The sequence below is a fragment of the Rattus rattus genome, chromosome X (genome assembly GCF_011064425.1).
Source record: "Rattus rattus isolate New Zealand chromosome X, Rrattus_CSIRO_v1, whole genome shotgun sequence".
In the NCBI taxonomy this organism is placed as follows: domain Eukaryota; kingdom Metazoa; phylum Chordata; class Mammalia; order Rodentia; family Muridae; genus Rattus; species Rattus rattus.
In genome coordinates, this window is record NC_046172.1 from 51596804 (window position 1) to 51617906 (window position 21103).

The 21103-nt window shown below is 41.0% G+C and overlaps 2 protein-coding genes across 2 annotated transcripts in view; one reads left to right on the forward strand and one right to left on the reverse strand.

Annotated features, from left to right (window-relative positions):
* Nucleotides 1–205: 205 nt before the first annotated feature.
* The window catches only part of Pdk3 (pyruvate dehydrogenase kinase 3), a 67522-nt gene continuing 46624 nt past the window's right edge, over nucleotides 206–21103 (forward strand). Inside the window, 2 exon segments of the mRNA XM_032889613.1 lie at nucleotides 206–553; nucleotides 20675–20807. Of these exon segments, the coding sequence (XP_032745504.1) occupies nucleotides 448–553; nucleotides 20675–20807 (239 nt within the window). The 5' untranslated portion in view covers nucleotides 206–447.
* Nucleotides 14127–16221, reverse strand: LOC116888916 (adenylate kinase isoenzyme 6-like). The gene is made up of 2 exons (XM_032890166.1): nucleotides 16143–16221; nucleotides 14127–14524 (listed from the first exon to the last, which is right to left on the reverse strand). The coding sequence occupies exons 1-2, from the start codon at nucleotides 16219–16221 to the stop codon at nucleotides 14127–14129; spliced, it is 477 nt and encodes a 158-aa protein (XP_032746057.1).

Consider the following 21103-nt stretch of genomic DNA (forward strand, 5'->3'; position numbering starts at 1 on the left):
CACTTCTCAAGACCTGACCCGGGGCGGGACCCGTAGCAACTAGGCTGGCTGGTGCCAGGCTGAGACCCACGAGCGAGGGCGGGAGGTTTGTGCGTGTTACCGGGGCTTTAAGGAAGCTTTGGCGGCGGAGGCAGCCAATCAGCAGCGCGCGCGTGCAGCCGCGTACCCCTAGCGCCCCTCACATCCCACGCGCGCCGCGTACGTGCGGCGGCAGGTCCCGCCTTTTCTAGGCGGGGCTTGAGAACCCGCGGGCAGCCGGCCACGGCCGCCTAACTACTGCCCGGTGCTTGGGTAGGTGCCGCGGCGGCGACCGGCTACTGGCGCCAAGGCCGAACCCCAGGTGAAGGTAAAGCCCCGCCGGCGCCGCCTCCTCCTTGTGGCTCGGCGGCGGCGGCCTCTGCTCCAGTCCGGGACGGCTTGGCGGATCTGCACACTCCACCGGTAAGGATGCGGCTCTTCTACCGGCTGCTCAAGCAGCCGGTCCCCAAGCAGATCGAGCGCTACTCCCGCTTCTCTCCGTCGCCGCTCTCTATCAAACAGTTCCTGGACTTCGGTAAGTGTGACTCCTTGGAGCTACCTCCAAGGCCCAGGGGAGTGAGGGAGCCGCCATCCTTGTCCTGCCTGCAGCTGAGGCTCTTCAGCTTCAGGGCAAAGTCCGTGAGAACCTTCCGTGATGGGGAAGCATGCTGAGAGCCCTCCTGGGGCTTAGGTTTCGGGTTTAGGGAGGTGGAGAGGCAGGGCCTGACACCCCCCATGCCCAGCTTCGTCCAACGACCCTCATCCCTGTCAGAACTCCCCAGCTATTCATTATGAGCACTCAAACCGCACTCTCCTTAAAACTTCAGAAAGAGAACTCATAAACGTTTTTGTTTTCAGATGTTTCTAATGGTTGTGTAAGACGTGTTTAGAAACACCTTGAGATTGAGTAAATCACGTAGTGGCGTTTTGTTCCTTTTCTGCTGTGAGGTGTTGAGTAGCCTTGAGTGGCAGGACCTGAATGCCTTCATTATGATTAGGACTTCAAAGCAGTCATAGTCTTGGGCTGCAAATGCCTTACATGCTGGGTAAGAGCTGACCGGTGGGCTCCTGGCTACAAAGCAGGGGTTCTAGGACAACTCCAGCCTAAGTGTGAGCACCTTTCCTTGATGTCCCATGCACCCTGTTGGCAGCTGGGCTAGTCCTTCATTTTTCATGGATTGGGGTGGGAAGGGAGAGGACCCTTTCAATAAAGCCTGAGGCCTAGTTGGATGGAAGTAGATTCTGCCACCTTCCTTTAACTGATCAATCATGTTTCCCCAGAGGATGTCATTCCAACTCCAGCAGGCCGAATGCAGTTGTGAAACACCTGAAATAAAACAAAAATGGAACTCAGCATCCCCAAAGGAAACTCAAGATGACTTAGGCTCTCAAAACCTAGATCTGTTGAATTCATTTGACTTAAATGTCATGGGATGGTGTCAGTTGGATATAAAAATGCAAAATAGGTAGAACTTTCTGGGAAGATCAGATATGCAAAATGCGATGTTGTCTATATTTGGGGGAGAAACAAACGGGATGGAAAGAGGTATAGGTTAGAGGTTTAAGCTGATGTCCACTTAAGTTTTAGAAGCCGGTTGCCAAAGAGAGATGATGAAAATCTAAGATGAGGGAGAAGTTTTTGGCCTTTGCATCTTAAGTTTCAGTTTCAAAAGCATTTCAGTAGTTGGGCTCTACTCCCTCTGGCAATTGATGTATTTATTCTTAAACATTTTATCTATGCATGAATTTGTGTGGCTACACATGTATCATGGTGTGTAGAAGTCAGAAGACAACTTGTGGGAATTGGGTCTCTCCTCCTGGCCTGCTTTCCTATCTTAGGGCTAGAGATTACTGTGAACATAAGAACTTTTTGTTAGGGTAAACAGACAAATTCTCAGTTAAAAGAACAAAGGAAACCTTGCTCACCCCCACCCTCCAAGTTTGTGAAAGTTTGACTAGTATGCCTAAAAATTTCAGTTAGCCTTTGCTTCTATGGTATGTCTCCCATGTCAGTAGGCCAGTGTTATTTGAATAGGAAACTAACAAGGTTATTGTTATGGTGGTAATCTAGTGTATGAGTATCTAGAAACAAATGTTCACTATTTTAAAGCATTGAGATCAGTGGTTTGGGGGCAGGGCCTCATGCCCTGTATTTCTGTATTAGTAGTATATGCATGGAGTGTAGGGCACTGGTATTTTTAGAAGACCCCAGGGTCATTCTGGAGCATCATCAGGGTTAAAAAACCATTAAGTAGGTATACTTCTGGCTAATCTGCTGCCTCCCTTTTTTCGGCGTAGAGTATTTAAGCCCTTAAAAAATAAGAGTTTCTTGAATCATCTTTACTGGAATTTCAGTCTGCAAGAATAATAAGTATTCTAAGTGGAGTATCAGTTTACAAAGATACTACTGTAATACCATTCCCGAGGGCAAGATTCAAAAAACAACATAAAAACTGCCAGAGCTCAAGACGGCAGTTACATGGCTCCAAATTCAAAAGCTGCTAAAGGACCTAGGTAGAAAATGCCTGTTTCCTACTTCTGTTGACTAGTCTCTTTGCATAAGTTACACCACATAGTTTTATTTGTATCTTGCTTTTTAAGCGTAATATGAAAGAACTTACTTTATATGTACTTGTAAACTTTTCCTTTTTCTGACTGCTCAGATATAGTGGATATAGTGTAATTAGACGTCTCACGAGTGACAGCTAGTGGGATGTTTGTAGACTTTGCTATGACACAGTACTGCAGTGAAGTATTGCGTACACTGTAATTTCACGCATGTCTGGGTGTGGATAGGACAAATTTTAAAGGTGACCTTGCTCCATCAAGGAGAATGCACATTTGTAATTTTGAGAATTGTTAACAAATTCCTTTCCATAGGAGGTATGTACTTACCCACCCATTGGAAGTTTCTGAGACAAGTGCCTGCTTTTTCTGTACTTTTTACTACATGTTTGTCAGTCACTTTTGATACGTGTTTCATGTTTATACAGAAATGGGTTTTTTTTTCAAGTAAGCTTTATCTTTCTTTTTATTTTGGAAAATTGTATAACAGTGGAAGGGATAGGTTGATGACTCTTGGGTCATTATACTAACAGCCCTGTGCTGTTTGAAGACAGTTGCACATGCAGGCTGTTAGGCTTGGTTTTCTTTGTGTGAAAGTTAGGCTTGTTTCAGAAAGACACTTTTCTCTGCATTAACACTGATTTATTCTTTTGAGTTGACTGTTTTTTAAAGATTTGGTATAACACTTATAAGAAACCTTCCACAAGTTTCTGTATTCTATGGTCTTGGTCTGTGTAGATTTTTCTGTGTCATCTGGAGCCCATTTGGATATATTTTTTTCTACAAAGTCCTGATTTTCATTGATTTTTTTTGTGTGTGTGTGTGGCAAATTTGGTTAGATTCCCATCTCCCCCATCTCTTTTTCCATTTAGGCACTCACTTTTTATTTTGTGCTTAAAAGAATTTGCTTGTCTTTTGACTAGTTTTTTTCTGCTATAATCCATTCTTTTTCTTTTTTTTTTTTTTTTTTTTTTTAATTTGGGCTGAGGGGACCAAAACCAAAAGGGCCCTTGTACGCTTCAAAGGCAAGCGCACTACTGAACTAAATCAACCCCTTTACAATCCATTCTTAACTTATTGTCTCTCGTATTCCTCCCATCCATCTCCCATCCCAATCCCCACCCCACCCCACCCCACACACCCTTTCCTAGAATCCTGGCTTTGGGTTTGATTTTATGATCTATTTAATTTAACCAGAGCTATCTGTGTGACCATTGGATTGGAGCTTGGTAGCACCTTCTTATTTACTGAAACAGGGTCTAGAAAACCCTCTGTAGACCAAGCTGGCCTCAAACTCAGAGATCTGCTTGCCTCTGTCTCCTCAGTGCTAGAATTAAGGACATGAGCCATAGAATGCTCTGAATGCTAGGATTAGAGGTATGCACCAATACATGCAGCTTTGATAGTAGGGTCTTAACAGTCTTTTTTTCTTTATTTTTCAGTTTTTTTGTTCTTATTCTACCTCTAACTGTTATTTTAGATAGGGTTTATTCTGCACTGGAACACTGTGTAGACCAAACTGGCTTTGAACTCTTAGTGATCCTTCAGTCTCAACTGTTTGGGTGCTGGAATTACAGGCCTGAGGCATCAGACCTAGCTTCTGCATCTTGATTCAGTTTAGGAATGGTTTATTTGCTAAGTTGATTTCTTTTAGTTTTTATAGCTTTTATCTCTAGTTGGGCTACCTTGACCCTTGAGTCTTTCTGATACCTTTAGAACAATTTTCTTTTTTAAGTTAGATAATGATTTCTTTTTTTCATGTTTTCCTTTTATTTCATGTTTTTCTATTGTTTTAATTTAATTTTATTTTATGTATATAGATGTTTGTCCTGTATATATTTCTGTTGACCACTTGCTTGCCTGGTACATGCAGACGCCAGAAGAGGAAGTCAGATCTCCCAGAACAGCAGTTACAGACTGTCATGAGCTACCATGTAGGTGCTGGGAATTGAACCCAGGTCCTCTGGAAGTGTAAGGAGTACCCTTAACTGCTGAGCCATGTCTCCCACCCCTTTATTTCAGTTTTAAGGCTATTAGCTATGCCTCTGATCATTGCTTTAGCAGTTGATAGGTATATTTGACCCTTAACCCCATCTCTACCATATCCTGGAAGATGTTTATTCTTTTATGAATTAAGGTTAGCTTGAGAGTGCTGTAGGTTTATCATGTATATTATTTATCTTTAGTTTTGTTGCATGAGCACAGAATGTTCTTTAAATTCTCTGACTTATTGATGTTTGTCTTTGTATGTGATTATTTCCTATGCGTGTTCTTGAGCAGCAGAAAGGAGGCTGCTTGCTCTTCTCAGGTTACAGAATTATACATACCGTATTGTTGCTATACCTGTCTTTATACCTTGCTAAGATCCAGTTAATTGGTTGTGGATCAAGCATGAGAGATGTTAAAGTCTTTTAATACGATTCTGTTTTTTCATATGTCTCTACTTTTTGTCACGATTGTCAATGTGACCCTTGATACTTATTAACTGTCATGTCTTCATGGTGAGTTGTAGCCTTTAACATTACTAGTTTAATGCTTTTTGGTCTGAATTTAGCCTTATTTGATGTTGAGACCCATATCCTATCTTCTCATTGGCTTTCTTATTTTCAGTTTTTCTGTATTACTTTGATTTAAATATTTCTCTAAATGTAAAGCTGGTTTTGCTCTGTAATAATTGTTTTCTTTTATATGGAAGGTTTAGCCTAAATATACTTATTGGTATAAATCAATTGATCTGTCATACATAATGGTAAGCATGTATAATTTTCCCCTTTTATTGTTAATGCTTTAATTTTTCTCCTTGTCACATAATTTATTGCTTTATTTTACCATATTCATTTTAATTAATGCTTAGATTTGAATTTTGATTTCATTTGTTATAATTCTGACTTCCTTTCAATAACTTTTAGAGGTATTTTTATTTATGTGTATAAGTACTTTGCTTGCATGCCTGTGCATTGTGTGTGCACTTAGTGCCCTCAGAGGTCAGATGAGGGGTCAGATCCCCTGGGACTGGAGTTAAGTTAGGTTGGGAGCCACTGTGCAAAGGCTGGAAATGGAAAATGGGTTCCTCTGAAAGAAGAACAGTTCCTCTTAACTTCCAAGTCATCCAGCCCCACCTTATTTCTTTAGACCTTCCTTGGTCTAATTAGGGTCACTTCCTTGCTAGCCTCATGGGCTCTTGAGCAGTAGAAATGTGGCTATAGTGGCTGAGAACTGAATTGCTTTAACTCTAAATTCAAACCAGATTTGATTCAGTTCATTTAAAATTGTTACATGTGGGTATTCAGATGCCTGTTGTATATGGTATGGGCCAAAAGATAACTTGGCTGTCCTTCCTTAGGGAACTGTCTACTTTGTTTTGTTGTTGTTGTTGTTGTTGTTGTTTTGTTGTTTTTTGTTTTTTGTTTTGTTTTTTTTTTTTTTTTTTGATAAATTTTTCACTTGCCTTGGACTCATCAAATAGATCAGAGAGCCACATTGATCTGATTTGTCTCTGCTCCACCAGCATGAGAGTTATAAGTCTAAGCCAGCATGCCTGACTTTTGTTGTTTGCTTTTTTGAGACAGGATTTCTCTGTGTAGCTCTGGCTGTCCTGGAATTTGCTTTGTAGACCAGGCTGGCCTTGATCTCAAAGGGATCTACCTGCCTCTGCCCTCGAGCGCTGGTCTTCAAGGTATGAGTCACCTCCGTCCAGCTGGCTGGCTTACGTGTTTATCTCTGTTCTGGGGATGGAACTCAGGTTCTCATGTTTGAGAGGCAAGGATGTTTACTCACTGACTTATCTCTGCATTCCTCAGTTCTCTGCATTCCTCAGTTAATTTTAAATGTGTTTAAAATAATTTGAGAAATAAGAATTTGCCTTAACAACTCTAACTTTATGGAACCTAATTATAGGCCATTTCTTTAAGACAAATACAGCTTTTAAATTGTGATGTGTTGTACATGTATGATACATAGCAGATAACAAGGAATTAATATAAAACCAGTAAAATATCTTTTCACTTTTTTGAGGTGGTGAGGATTGAATCTAGAGCTTTGTATGTAGTAAGCCAGTGCTCTAGTATCTTTCATATTGATTGTATATTAAAATGATATTTTACACATGTCAGAATAAACAAAATATTAAAAATGTCATCATTTTTGCTAATGTGACTAAGAAATTACAAATTATATGTAGTTCATATTCCATTGACATATTCAGTGTGGCTTCAAATAGTAATTTCTTAGTGGAAACACTAAGAAATTTTATGTACAGAAGAAACTTACTGACTTTATTTCCTAATGCAGCTCTTGCATGCCTTGTCCTGTTTTCTTTTTTGTAGAGTCTGTATTTTGGACTAATATTTTGTCTTTGAATAGCTGTTAACATTATGGTGGTCCTTGTACCATTTGGACAACCCTTCAGTTCTGTCCCTTAAGTATTGTTTCTTTGAGTCAATAATTCTCACTGACTTTTGTCTTCTGATTAAGGCCAACTTGGATTATGCAGTAATTAAGGATACATGCTTGTGCATGTTGAGTGAGTAGGTGGGAAACAGTTCACATTTTCATCAGTACTTGCTTTTTCTTTTAGCCTCACTGCCTGTTTCTGGTCCTCTCATTAGTCACCTTTGTCCCTTCCTATTTGTTTATTTCTCATTTACAATCCTCACGGGATATTCTCGTTCCTTCTCTTTATTCCACCCTAACTTCTCTCTCCAGAGTGTGGCTCCTCAGCTCCGTTTCTTCTGCTCGGTGAGAATGCCATGGAGGTCATTACACATTACTCGCTTTAGTCACTTAAAGATGTTTAAACTTGCACCAAAATATAGCGTCTCCCAAATAAAGTCGCCGGAAAGCAGACTGTTGTACAAACCTCTGTCTTTTCACAGAACTCCGTGCTTTGATTTCTACCCTCAACATGCTGGCTCTGTGAATCTTACAGGTGTTAGCTGTTAGAGGCAGCAGCCAGTTCCCTTGTTCTCGCTATTCTTGAGGTTTAAGGGCTTAACCGCCTTCAGTTTTGTTTTTGCAAATATTTTAAGACTCCATTACCCACTGAGACATTGACTTCAGTGCCAAATGCTTGCTCTCTGCAAAGTCTCAGGTTTTTAAGTCATCTTCTTCAATGCTTGATTACCAGTGGATAGAACAGTGATTTCACTCCTGGAGAAGTTGAAAGGTTTTATTCAAAGATCGTTGTTAGGCAAGGGGACCAGTCTCATCCTTCTTTCTGAGTATATTTATCCTGCTTACTTTACATGTGCACAACAGATCTCTTCTGAGTAGAAAAGATCCAGTGTTGTGAGGGATTGCCAAGAATTAGACCAACCTGTTTAGAGACAGAAGGCAACTATTTAGAATTAAAGGGGGGAGAGAACAATTCAGTTTAGGGTCTGAATATTGTACTTCGCTTCTTGCATCTTGGTCAGTAAAGAAAACTACCTTTTAAGCCTTTATCACCTGATATGGCTGGGTTTCCATGGAACTCATTTATTGGCCTCTGGGTCAACTTGAGGCATCTAAAGTTGGAGTTTTGGCTCTGTTCCTTTTATAGCACTTGAGTGTCTTTCATGTGCTTTGTTAATTTTATCATCATCATCATTATACAAGTTAAATTTCATTGTAGCATTTTCATATATATACTGTGTGTTGCCCTCCTCCTCTTCCCACTGCCCTCCTCCTCTTCCCACTGCCCTCCTCCTCTTCCCACTGCCCTCCTCCTCTTCCCACTGCCCTCCTCCTGCTAGCCCTCCTCCTCTTCCCACTGCCCTCCTCCTGCTAGCCCTCCTCCTCTTCCCACTGCCCTCCTCCTCTACCCTCTGCCCTCCTCCTCTTCCCCCTGCCCTCCTCCTCTTCCCACTGCCCTCCTCCTCTTCCCACTGCCCTCCTCCTCTTTCCCACTGCCCTCCTCCTGGCTAGCCCTCCCTCCTCTTCCCACTGCTCCTCCTCCTGCTAGCCCTCCTCCCTCTCTCCCACACCGCCTCCTCCTGCTAGCCCTCCCTCCCACTGCCCTCCCCTCTTGCTAGCCCTTCTCCTCTCCCACTGCCCTCCCCTTGCTAGCCCTCCTCCTCTTCCCACTGCCCCTCCTCCCTTGCTAGCCCTCCTCCTTTTCCCACTGCCCTCCTCCTGCTAGTCCTCCTCCTCTTCCCACTGCCCTTCTCCTGGTAGCAAATGCTCTCTTCCCATCTGTTTTCATGCCACACCTGTTCTGTTACCCATCTTTTCTCTGCTCTCCATTAACATGTCCTTCCTTCTCACGGTCACCTTTCTAGTTTCATGACTAACACATGTGTAACACACACACCCCTAGCATCTGCATACAAAGAAAATGTGGGTTTTTCTTTTTTTGCTTAACATCATTTCCAGTTCCATCCATTTCTTACAAATATCATGATCTAATTTTTTATGGCTGATTAAAATTCATTTGTGTATGCATACATTTATTTATCCATTACTTTTTGATGTCTCATCCCCTTCTTCTTTGACTGTTTTTAACAGTGCAGCTATTTCTGTGGACTTGAGATTCTTTGGCTATACCCAGGAGTGGACTAGCTAGGTTATATGCTAATTTGATTTTCCCTTTTTGAGGCACTTCCATGCTGTTTATCATGGTGGTTGGCCTCCTTTGAACACCCATTAGCAGTGAATAAGAACTCTTTGAAGCAGACATGGTGTTACTTACTGACCTTGTTGATGGCTGGCTGGTTTCCTCCTGGTAAGCTTTTGGGAAATTGATCAGACTGTTGGCAAGATTTGGGAAACCTTAGCTTTCTTGCTGGATACAATTACAAAGTATTACCACTTTCATTTTTTATATTGTATACACAATTAAATTGTACTTCAGTGATAGTACTGTCTTAGAGTTGGATAGATCTCTCTCCCGTTTTGGTGGGGAATACCTTTGTCTAACAATGTCTCTGGTCAGAGCCTGTGCTTTTTCTCATGTTTTAAATTAGTGGATGTCTAAGAGTATCTTTAGATGCACAGCAAAATTCTGCAAATGCAGAAAGAACAGAGAGTTCCCTTGTACCTCCCAAACACACAGCCTAAGCAGCCTTCAGCATCCTGTACTGGTATGGGACCTTGAGGAGCGCCAGTAACCATTGTTGCAACTGAGAAACCATCATCAGCACCAAAAGTCCATTGTTTATACTAGAAAATCATTCTTCGCGTGTACTCTGAGTTTTGTTAATTCTCGGAGCTGGGGACCGAACCCAGGGGCCTTGCGCTTCCTAGGCAAGCGCTCTACCACTGAGCTAAATCCCCAACCCGTACTCTGAGTTTTGATTCCTACAAATAATGCTTTACTGGGACATATGCGTGCTCCTTTGTTACAGACAGTTTGTAACTTTGGTTTTCTCCCCAACAGCAGAGTTGAGTTGTTGCCAGAAACTGTAGTATGGTTCAAAAAGCCAAAAGTGCTCATTGTCTGGTTCTCTAAAACAAGTTCGTTTCAACCCCTGATCTAAGGCCGTTGTGTTCTCTGTTTAAAGAGTGAGCACTATTGCTCTTAAGTTGCAGTAAGTAATAAAGTTGTCTGTCTCCTGCTAACACCAGCACCTGCTTATCTGGAATGTGATTCATTGGGTGGCTTAGACTTTTCCTGGATAATCTGGTATTTACTTATGGAGTGTCTTGTTTCTGACAGGATTTCTGTATGAATGGCTTTGAAAGATTTTATAGGTTCAATTTACAAAACTGACAGCAAATTTAAGTGTACTTGTCTCTACAGGAGTGCCAAAATGAGGCTTTGTGATTTTAATTGTAATGCCTAACATAGGAACTACAAGGTTTTTTTGTGGGTTTTTTTGGTGTGTTTGTGTGTGTTTTGTGTGTGTGTGTGTGTGTGTGTGTGTGTGTGTGTGTGTGTTTTGACTGATTAGGTATATTGCCTGCAGTTTTGTTCTGCATAAAGTGTCTTTGAACATTTAGTACCTGAAATCTGGCATTTCAATCACTTGCATAAATTCCTTTGTATGTGTAGTTGGTAGTTAGTGAAGAACATGTCGACTCACCGTGAATGTCGGTATATGTCAATGGACTATGGGTGGGCCACCTGGTATTTGAAGGCTTTTTATCTTTGTCATGTAAGTTGGCACTGAAACTACCATTAAAGTATCTTTTTATATGCTTTTAGGGCAGAAAGGGCTAATTCCCCTTTACATTTCTTTTCCTGGCAGAACAGAATTTGGTCATGGCTCATTTTGGGTATCCTTCAAATCTCCTTTGTTTGCGGTTTCTCTGCAGTAACGGCCCGCTATCATGGAACTTATTTTGTAGACTAGACTGGCCTTAAACTTAGAGAGATCCGCCTGGCTTTGCCTCCCAAGTGCTGGGATTATAGATGTGTGCCATCATATCTCTGAGAACTCTGCTCCTGATCATTGGTTCATCTTCTCTCCAAGATTGTATCTTCTGCCATAATGAATGACATACAATTGTAATAAGCAATTATGTTACACAGGTCAATATTGATATATTCTCTCCGATTGAACACTTTGGTTCTAACCCAGTGGTGCTTTATTTCCCTAAACAACGTTCTGGCAGTGACAGTTTACTTTGATTCTTAGAGTTGATCTGGGATTTAGCCATAGCATTTGCTTTGCACCTGTAATGTCTTTGGAGGTCAGTGTATAGTAGTCTCACTATAAATGATCAGTTCTTCAATCAATGTTTCTCCATACCATGAAGTTTAGTACTGTCCCACATGGAATTAGAAAACAATAGGGCCTTTTATGGCATACCTATCTTTCTCTAATAACATTGGAGACATGAGCACGCACACGCTCCTGTGTGAGTGTAGGGATTAAAGGGGTGTGCCACCACACTCTGTATGAACTCTTTCTTGGATGTGCTCTAGTAGTATCAAATGTTTCCTTAAGATTGGTAGCAGATATTTCTTGATACCTGGTTTTACACAGGTTAATTTTCCCTAATTCTGCCAGTTAAATAGCAAGTGAAGTGGTCATTGTTCTGTTACTATTCCTATACTTGTCACATAGTGTGCTGAAGGAGAGACTTTTTTGGAGTAACCCCTTCTGGAGGAGGCTGCTTCCTTCACACTGAATTCCCTATTTCTGGAAATTGTCCTCTGACATCACTTGTTGGCTAGTGCTCTTTTACATTGTAATGTCTAGAATTTCTCAGCATGCGTGTTTGGGGTCTTCTGAACTATTCTAGAAGGAAATTAGGCTTTCGCAGTTGAAAAGACTCGTTGATGCCACTTAACACGAGAATACTTACCCAACCTTAAGTAACATGGAGTACCGGTGGTTTCAGTATCTGTACCCACTTTACAAATTAGAGAAAAACGGGAGAGAGACTTACATGCAGGGGAGAGCTGTTTGCCTATCTGCTCATCCTACTACTCTTTATAGCTGAGAATGGAGTACATGATCGAAAAAAGGAACTTCAATGCACGGGTCCCTCCTTGTCAGACATTACCACATTCCACATTGTCGGCACAGCTAATTTCCTAATGAATTTGTTCAGCTTTCATACTCTCCATTTGGGATCATCTAATAGAGAAAGGGGACAAAAAAGAGGCATGCAGTTTGAAGGTATCTGTGGTCAGTCTTCTACGGGGCTGGGGAAAAAATGTACAAACCTGAAAATAAAGACTAAATGTGTAGGTAGTCAGAATGATTTTGAATGCTCCATGTCTGCCATTTGAACCTGAGGAAGTCTTTGATTTACATTTCCTCACTTAGTTGTACGTGATTAGATGCAGCTTATGGTTCATGGGAGTTCCTGTGAGCTGACAGTGTTCCCCCACCTAAGCCACTTAATATTCAGTCTCTCAGAGAGGTGTCTGGGTGCTGGTACTTTGAGTTAAATGGGTGATTATAACATTCTTCAGGAGGTAAGAACTATAGTTATGAGGTGGCAATGAAGATAATTTTATTGGATATTTTTTATTTACATTTCATATGTTATCCCCTTCCCCAGTTTCTCATCCCTAAACCTCTATCCTATTCCCTCTCCCTTCTTCTATGAGGGTGTTCCCCTCCCCAACCACCCCCCCCTCCCCCCCACCCCCAACAATACCCTACATTGGGGGTCCAGCCTTGGCAGGACAAAGAGCTTCTCCCCACATTGCTGCCCAACAAAGGCCATCGCCTGCTACATATGCAGCTGGAGCCATGGGTCTGTCCATGTGTACTCGTTGGATGGTGGTTTAGTCCCTGGGAGCTCTGGTTGGTTGATATTGTTGTTCTTATGGGGTTGCAAACCCCTTCAGGTCCTTCAATCCTTTCTCTCACTCCTCCAATGGGGACTCCATTCTAGGTTCAATGGTTGGCTGCGAGCATCTGCCTCTGTATTTGTCATGTTCTGGCAGAGCCTCTCAGGAGAGAGCTATATCAGGATCCTGTCAGCATGCACTTCTTGGCATCCACAATATTGTATGGTAACTTGGGCTGTCATTTGTGTTCTCTTAGGGTTTGTGCGACATCTGCCTAGGATCTTCTGGCTTTCACAGTCTCTGTTGAGAAGTCTGGTGAAATTCTGATAGGTCTGCCTTTATATGTTACTTGACCTTTTTCCCTTACAGCTTTTAATATTCTTTGTTTTATGCATTTGGTGTTTTGACTATTATGTGTCTGGAGGAGCTTTTTTCTGGTCCAACCCATTTGGAGTTCTGTAGGCTTCTTTTTTATGTTTATGGTCATTCTTTTTTTTAGGTTAGGGAAGTTTTCTTCTATGATTTTTGTTGAAGATATTTTTTGGTCCTTTGAGCCGGGGAGCCTTCTTCTTATACCTATTATCCTTATGTTTGATTTTTCTCATTGTGTCCTGGATTTCTGGATGTTTTGGGTTAGAGCTTTTGTGTTTTTTATATTATCTTGACTGTTGTGTGTCAATGTTTTTTCTATATATCTTCTGCCCTGAGATTCTCTCTCTTCTACCTTTGTATTCTGTTGGTGATGTTCGCCAGATCTATGACTCCCTGATCTCTTCCTTTAGGTTTTCTATCTCCAGGGTTGCCTCCTCTGGTGATTTCTTTTATTGTTTTATCTTCTCTATTTTTAAATCCTGGATGGTTTTGTTCAATTCCTTTTACCTGTTTGGTTGTGGTTTTCTTTCCTATAATTTTTTAAGGGAATTTTGTGTTTCTTTTTAAGGACTTTCTACTTGTTTACTTGTGTTGTCCTGTATTTCTTTTTTTTTTTTTATCTTTAATTTTCCATTTTTATTTTAAGCGATCACCTACATTCTAGTGATTAAATTTAAGAGATATGTACCCATTAATCAGATTTATTATCAATTCAATTTGAAGGCAATTTTAATAGTTTATATTCATATCTGAGATTGTTTTAAGCTTTCTCATGGAGAAAAGAAACTAGGCAGCAGCTAGACAACCAAGTTTTTTCTTGCTCATCCTTAGGCATTTGTACTGTGGGACCGAGTGATCAGCCAGGTCTTCTTTCTATGAAACAGAGCTCTTACTGTGCAGCCCTCGCTGCCTAAACTCACTGTGCAGACCGGGTTGCTGCCTCCTAAGATCTGAGACTAAAGGTGGATCATGTGGCCTGGCTGCCCAGCTGCCCGCCTTCTGGCTAAAGGGTTGTGGCCTTCACCCACTGCTCGATCCACTTTGAGATTTGGTTGATATTGTCCTCTAGCTGTTCTGGCTCGTTACTGGGCAGCTGATGCACAATTTCTTCTTTGTAAGATGCCATGGCTTCTTCATAGAGAACTTGGAAAATCTCACACTGAATATTATCTTGTAGTTTCTTCTCGTGATAACCCCTTGTTTCAAGTCGTTTGTACAATATACCATTGTCTGTCCTCAACACGAACACTATATGGAACCAGCGTTCAGGAAAGAAATCACAACCGTGGTAATCAACGATCACGCCGCCCTCTGTCATCTGAGGCTCTAACTCGTCCACAACCCTGTCCTCATCTAGGATGGGGCAGCCATACTCCTCGTCATAGCCATCGTACAATTGCCCTATTAGGAAACCTGGGCTGCAACATATCTCAAACTTAATTTGTTTGTGCTCTAGTCACCTGATGCAGACCAACCTGGCTTTGAACTAGGAACCCTCTGGTCTCATCCTCTGGATGACAGGATGTGCCACCCCTGTATTTCTTTAAGGGAGTTATTTATGTCCTTAAAGTCCTCTAACATCATCATGAGATATGATTTTAAATCAGAATCTTGCTTTTCTGGTGTATTAGAGTATCCAGGGCTTGCTGTGGTTGGGGAACTGGGTTCTGATGATGCCAAGTGGCCTTGGTTTCGGTTTCTTAGGTTCTCGCCCTTGCCTCTCATTATTTGCTTATCTTTGGTGATAGCTGGTCATGCTGTCTCTGACAGTGGCTTGACCCTCCTGTAAGCCTGTTTGTCAGCATGACTGGAGATCTACTTTCTCCCAGCGGGATCTAGGTACAGAGAGCTGAGGCACTGGGTCAGCTCTGGGCGCAGGCCAACAAAAATAATTTTATGAGTGGGAGACATCACAACATGAGGAACTGTATTAAAGCATTAGGAAGGCTGAGAACCACTAGAATCTAGCTGATCACAGCTCTCTGGTATACATTCTGTATGCATCCATACTTCTTCATACTCTCTGATGTATCTGATGCAGCATGTTGCCTTATTGCCACTATTTATTATTCAGAAGAGGGTTACTAGGTCATCTGGTAGTTCTGTACTTGTGCATACATGTGTGTCCATAAGTGCAGAGGTCAGAAGACAGCTTCAGGCTGTTGTTACTCAGGTGCCATCCATTTTATTTTGCTCATCAGCGTGGCCCCTGCCTCCTGTGCTTGGATTGCAAGTGTGTGTTACCATATTCCAAGATTAAAGTCTTATAAATACTAGAGAATAAAAGCAGGTCAAAGAGCTACCCTAAAATTATATCCTGTTAAAATTTATCCAATTTAACATGGTTAATGGGAAAAATACATTGTAAATTTCAACATTTACTAGACAGTGCTATGAAAACACAACCTTTCGTGGTTGAGCAGGATCATTCTGTTGGGGTTCAGCCTCGCTAGTCCTTTCCCCTTTGTTGTTCTCCCTTTTCACTCACTTTTCCCTCCCCCTGCTATTCTGTAACCAACCCACACCAAGTGTTACAGTGGAAAGATGGAGGCGGAGATAGCCTTTAAGAATCCACTGGAAATTATATTTCGGGGGCATCGACTCTATTCACAGCGAGACAAATCATGGAAGAGTCCTCAGCATTCTTCTTCAATTATAAAATGTTCATCATCAGGCCATTTCATTATCAGAATACTTTTTTCTCCCTCCTGTAAATTATTTGAAAGCAGGCTTAAAGACACCAGCTACTATGGAAAAATCTTGTCTGGGAACTCTTGCTCTCAGGTGGCTAGACAGAGAGTTCTGGTTACTTCTTGGTTCCTCCACAAGAGGACTCCCCAAAATTTTAATTTTTATGCCTATTTTTCCTATGTCTTGGCAAATATAAAGCTATATGGAGCCATCCTACACCAGACAAACCATAGGACTTTCTGCACATGAATAGCATTCTCTAACTTTCCAGTGACAGGACAGAGACAAACAAAAAGAGATGGAGCAGGAGAGGAGGGCACAATCCTACCTTTAAATCCCCAGCATTGAAACGTCGGAACAAGAGACTCAAAGGGCATGAAACCAGGAGAAAGCAAACCCTGGAACATGTTTAAAGCTCGTGGGACTTAGTGGACTTAGGTTTGTTGAGTCAATTTCTCCAAGCCTCCCCACGTTTCCTTTGTTATCTTTCTAAATGGATATTAGGAAAACTTTTAACTGGCAGGTTCAAATAGGAGAAAGCATATAGAGAAATGTAGAATACTGTTGTACATAAATAGAAAATACAAATTAGGGAATGTAGAGAGGCCAAGTGTATGGGGAGGAGGGGGAGAAATGGAGTCAAAGAACTGGAAACAATGTCTGGAAAAGACCTGTGAAAGACACTCCTTTGAGCAGACAGTTATTAAAAACCAAGGGGTTTCTCATACATTTATTATAAAAATGGTTGCTAGAACCCCTTGATTTAAGCTAAGTATTCAACATCCAGTATAAAATATCTTTAATGTATATGAAGAGAGCCACAGAAAAGTTGTAAAAAATCAGACATTTATTTTTAGGTCGACTAATTAACTAAAAAGACTTATGCTCCTGTTTAAGCTGACATATAATTAAGGTAGCTAAGTACAAAGAATTTGTTCTTGGAGTTAAATTGGAATGTAGGAGGAAAAAACCTGGGAATTTTTAGCTATTCTGCATTAAAAATATAAACCTTTGAAAGCATGATCGCATCTTCCAAAAAGTCATTGAGCAGCTATAATAGGCAAGGTGATGGGAAAGCTGCTATGGGGGATAGGAAGACAAATTTCTCTCTGTAAGTTTTTAACAGTCTGATAATCCAGTTCCACCAGAGTCAAATAGTTTCTGACACTGGTTCTCTTAGATTGTGCCTAAAGGTTGAGGTTTCTAGATAGTGCAGAGTTGACTACCATACCATCTAGGACTTTTAAATTAGTGAGTGCTAGGGACACTGAACACACCTTCGTGGTTTTTCAGGTAATGTAGAGTTGTCGAATGAGCTGAGGATCACACCAGTCTAGAATAGAGTCATGCTCTGAGGACTGATGGTGTATGTAGCAGACAGTTCCATGTTGCTGCCCTATGGCTTTTGAACTGTCTCGCTTGGTCATCACCAGACATTATTGGTTGTCCTTTAATGAGCTCTACTTCTAAGATTAAGGAATGCTTCAATTCAATGTTCAGTGTTAAACACCAGCCTCCACTAAACCTCTATGAAGAAGGTGCTTTTATTTTATGGGTGGTTAAAATATAGATGGTTGAAATATATATGAGATAGAGAAGACTGAAGAAGTCTGTGAGCTCTGAAGATTCAGACTTCATCCATTATTGCTGTTCTGTAGGGCCATACACTTTTATCTGAATCATGAAGTCCAAATGTTTTAAAAATAGAATTTTAAGTTTTAGTGCCCCACTTATTCTTTGGTAGACTCTGATTTGAACTGACTTGAAATAGTAGACTTTACTGGACTTAATGTAAATGTTCATATATTTCACTGTAGCTATATTGTGTCTGTGTAGCATACCACATCACATCAGCATCTATTCCAGTGCCATGTGTGCCTGCTGCTATATTCACTTCTGTGATGGTCACAGACTCAAAACCTTTTAAACCATAAGCCCCAAATTAAATGGTTTCATTTAGAAGTTGCTTTGGTCATGCCATTTTTATCACAGCAATGCAAAACTAAGACAGATGGTAGGGGAACTCTATTCGAGAGTGACCACTGCAGCGAGATTATATAGTAGGGGAGAGAGATTGAGCTCGGCTCTTAATGCACCATGGACAAGTGGGGATTTAGAGTTCAGGAGCAGTGTATGTGTGTGCTTGGTGGAAGGGCCCCCAGGCAGAAAATTACTAAGAGGGATCAGTGCATGGGGAGTCTCTTACTAGATCAGCTAGACTCCTGCTGAAAACTGTCTAGAATGTTTAGATACCCAGGAGGAGTAGAATTTGGATTATTACTAAGGGAAACCAAAACCAAGGGCAGAAGACTTTGCTAAATGGCATGCAAAGATTCTGTTAAAACTGTTGTAAGCAAGTCGATATAGAGGTATGATTGGGCTATTCAAAGAAAGTTGTTTGTACAGTTTGATTGAAGGCTGATCTTCATTAGCCCACAATGACAACCTTTTCTGCTTTAACAAGTGCTTTTGACAGTGTATTTTTTTTACCAGAATCTAGAGTATTTCTTCTGTTCTGTAAGAATCCAGATTTATATTTTGACTTAGATAGTAGATCCAATACAATTAACTATGACAACACCAGTGTCTTTGTGCATATAAAATTAAAATTATATGGATCAATGGGAACAATGTATTTCTGAAGCAAAACTACCAAAATCACCTCTGTAAACTAGCTGTTGGCTGTTCATTTCTGGAATATTACACCCCTTCCCTTCTTACATGGGAACTAGTGTATATGCATCAGAGTGCTAAGGGTAAGTGAAAAAATCATTAGGGATTTACCTACCAAAGACTGTCAGTATACTCATGTAGAATGAAGGAAACAGTGGTTTGAGAGCAATGTTTCATTCTAATTTGTTTAAATACGGAAATGGGGTCCAGGTTTGTGAGGAAGAAAAGATCCACAGATGACCTTCCCAAGCTTTATTTTGTAGAAAGGAAAGGGAGAAATCAGAAAGTGGGTGAAAGCATTAGAAAATACCATGTGTGTAAACTGCTCAGTTGCTGTCTTTTTTATACAGGGAAAACTTAGAGGAGAGTTCGGAGGAGGGGAGGTGTTTAGAAAGCACTGCTTCCCTCCCTTTCGTCTGGTCTTGGCTCAGTCCAGAGCAGCTTCCAGGGAGTACGGAGCATCAAGGAAGCCTAGCCAGGGCTGGGGGATAGGATAGACCCATGAGTATCACTGAGTGGAGGACCTCGGTTTTGAGTGGATACATGTTGCCTTTTACTTTGACCCCTGCCTTAAAGATTAGGGTAGCTAAAGTTCAGAGGCGTGGTAAGCCTTAGCAAATGTTTCATAAGCCCACAATGGCTGACTTAGGTCCAGAGGGTGTTTCTCTCCCCAAAGCTCATATACTTTATCTCACACCTATCCCCAGCCATATGATTGTAGTAGGTTTAGGGAACTGTTCTGGCCACAAAACAGTTGGGAAAGGGGCTCCGGTGTCTCCACTTAGGTATCTAGATGCATTTTCTCTCATCCTGTTGTTTATGTGAATGCACACCCATCTCCAGACTTGCTTTTTTTTTTTTTTTTTTCCGGAGCTGGGGACCGAACCCAGGGCCTTGCGCTTCCTAGGCAAGCGCTCTACCACTGAGCTAAATCCCCAACCCCATCTCCAGACTTCCTCAACCATGTCTTGTCTTTTACTTTGGAAAAAATCTGATAGGTGACCACCTAATCTGTTTATATTAATTATAATGGAGTGGTATAAAATGTTCAGTGCATAATATAGTTTCATAATTTTACATCAGATTAAACATATTTGTCTTGTTAAACGTTTGGTCCTTTCTCTGTGTCAAACTTTCAATTTCCTTCTAGGTTTTTAAAAAATATGGTATAGGGCTGGAGAGATGGCTCAGTGGTTAAGAGCACGGACTGCTCTTCCAGAGGTCCTGAGTTCAAATCCCAGCAACCACACGGTGGCTCACAACCATCTGTAATCAGGTCTGGTGCCCTCTTCTGGTGTGTGGGAAGACAGCTGCAGTGTACTTATATATAATAAATAAATCTTTAAAAAATATGGTATAGAGTTGTTAGCCATATTGTACAGCATTACACCAGAACTTCTAACCTTAGGTAGGAGCTGTTGATAAAACCCCATCCCATCCCCACTGTCCCCAAGCTCTAGAAGCCATTATTCTAGTGTCAATTACTGCTGTTCCACATACCAGCTCACGTGCTTCCCAATTTCTATGCCTGCCTTAATTCACTGACCTTCTATGATAGATTTTTTCCTTCTTGGACTTGTCACAGTGGGTCATTCTCTAGGAATACATTGTGAGCTGTTTGTTTGTTTGTTTGTTTGTTTGTCTGTTTTTTGAGACATACTAGTTGTGTGGCTTAGAGCCACTTGTTTGGAATCAGAGCTTCTGCCTCCAGGATGGCAGAGCAATATGTTTCTTTACATTGGAAGACAACTCCTAACAAATGGTTGGTACACAGTAGGCATGTTTACAGAATGAACGGGTCATGTCGCCTCCCAGAAAACCACTATGAGCAATAGTGCATTTCCACATTGTACTGTTCTGTACTTGGCAATTTCCACACAGTGTTTATTTGAAAGCAAACTCAAATTATATCCCAGGTCACTTTTATGTTGTGGCCGGTCAATACTAGGTACCTATTTTGGGTTAAGAAAAAAAAAACTGCTTTCAAAGTTGCCCCTTAGAATAAATGTTCTTTTTCTCTTCTAATTAAGCCGTTTTCTTAAGCTTACTATTTCAGAGAATGAAAATTTAACTAGACATCATTATATTACTTAATTTTCTTTTCCTGACCAGTGGTAATTCTGTGAACATGAGAGCATTTTATGTCTCTAGATGTTAATTTTATGGAACTTTTTCATCTCTTAATAGGAAGGGATAATGCATGTGAAAAAACTTCATACATGTTTCTGCGCAAGGAGCTTCCTGTGCGACTGGCTAATACCATGAGAGAGGTTAATCTTTTGCGGATAACTTAGTTGAACCGCCCATAAGTTAGATTTGAGTTAGAGTTGAAAGTAAATTGCTGGAACATTTCAGCACTGAAAGCATTTTGCACAGAAGTGTACATTCATTCTGTCTGGGAATGAGGCATTCAGGATAGCTGGGTTTTTACAAGCTTTTCTTTTAACTATTTAAATTTTTTAATGAAAGAATTTTGAACCATAGGACACTTTCTTAATCTTTTATTTTTTTTCTTGTTATAGACATGATTGCACATTGAAAAAAATTAGAGAATAAAATAAAGGAATGGCGTTGCAGTGACTAGTATCAGAGGACCTACTTTCATTTAAAAAAAGA

Coding starts and splice junctions, on each gene's coding strand:
- LOC116888916 (XM_032890166.1), bottom strand. CDS start 16,221: ATGTTCCAGGGTTTGCTTTCTCCTGGTTTCATGCCCTTTGAGTCTCTT. Junction 14,525..16,142: donor TCAATGCTGGGGATTTAAAG/GTAGGATTGTGC, acceptor GTTTCCTAATAG/GGCAATTGTACGATGGCTAT.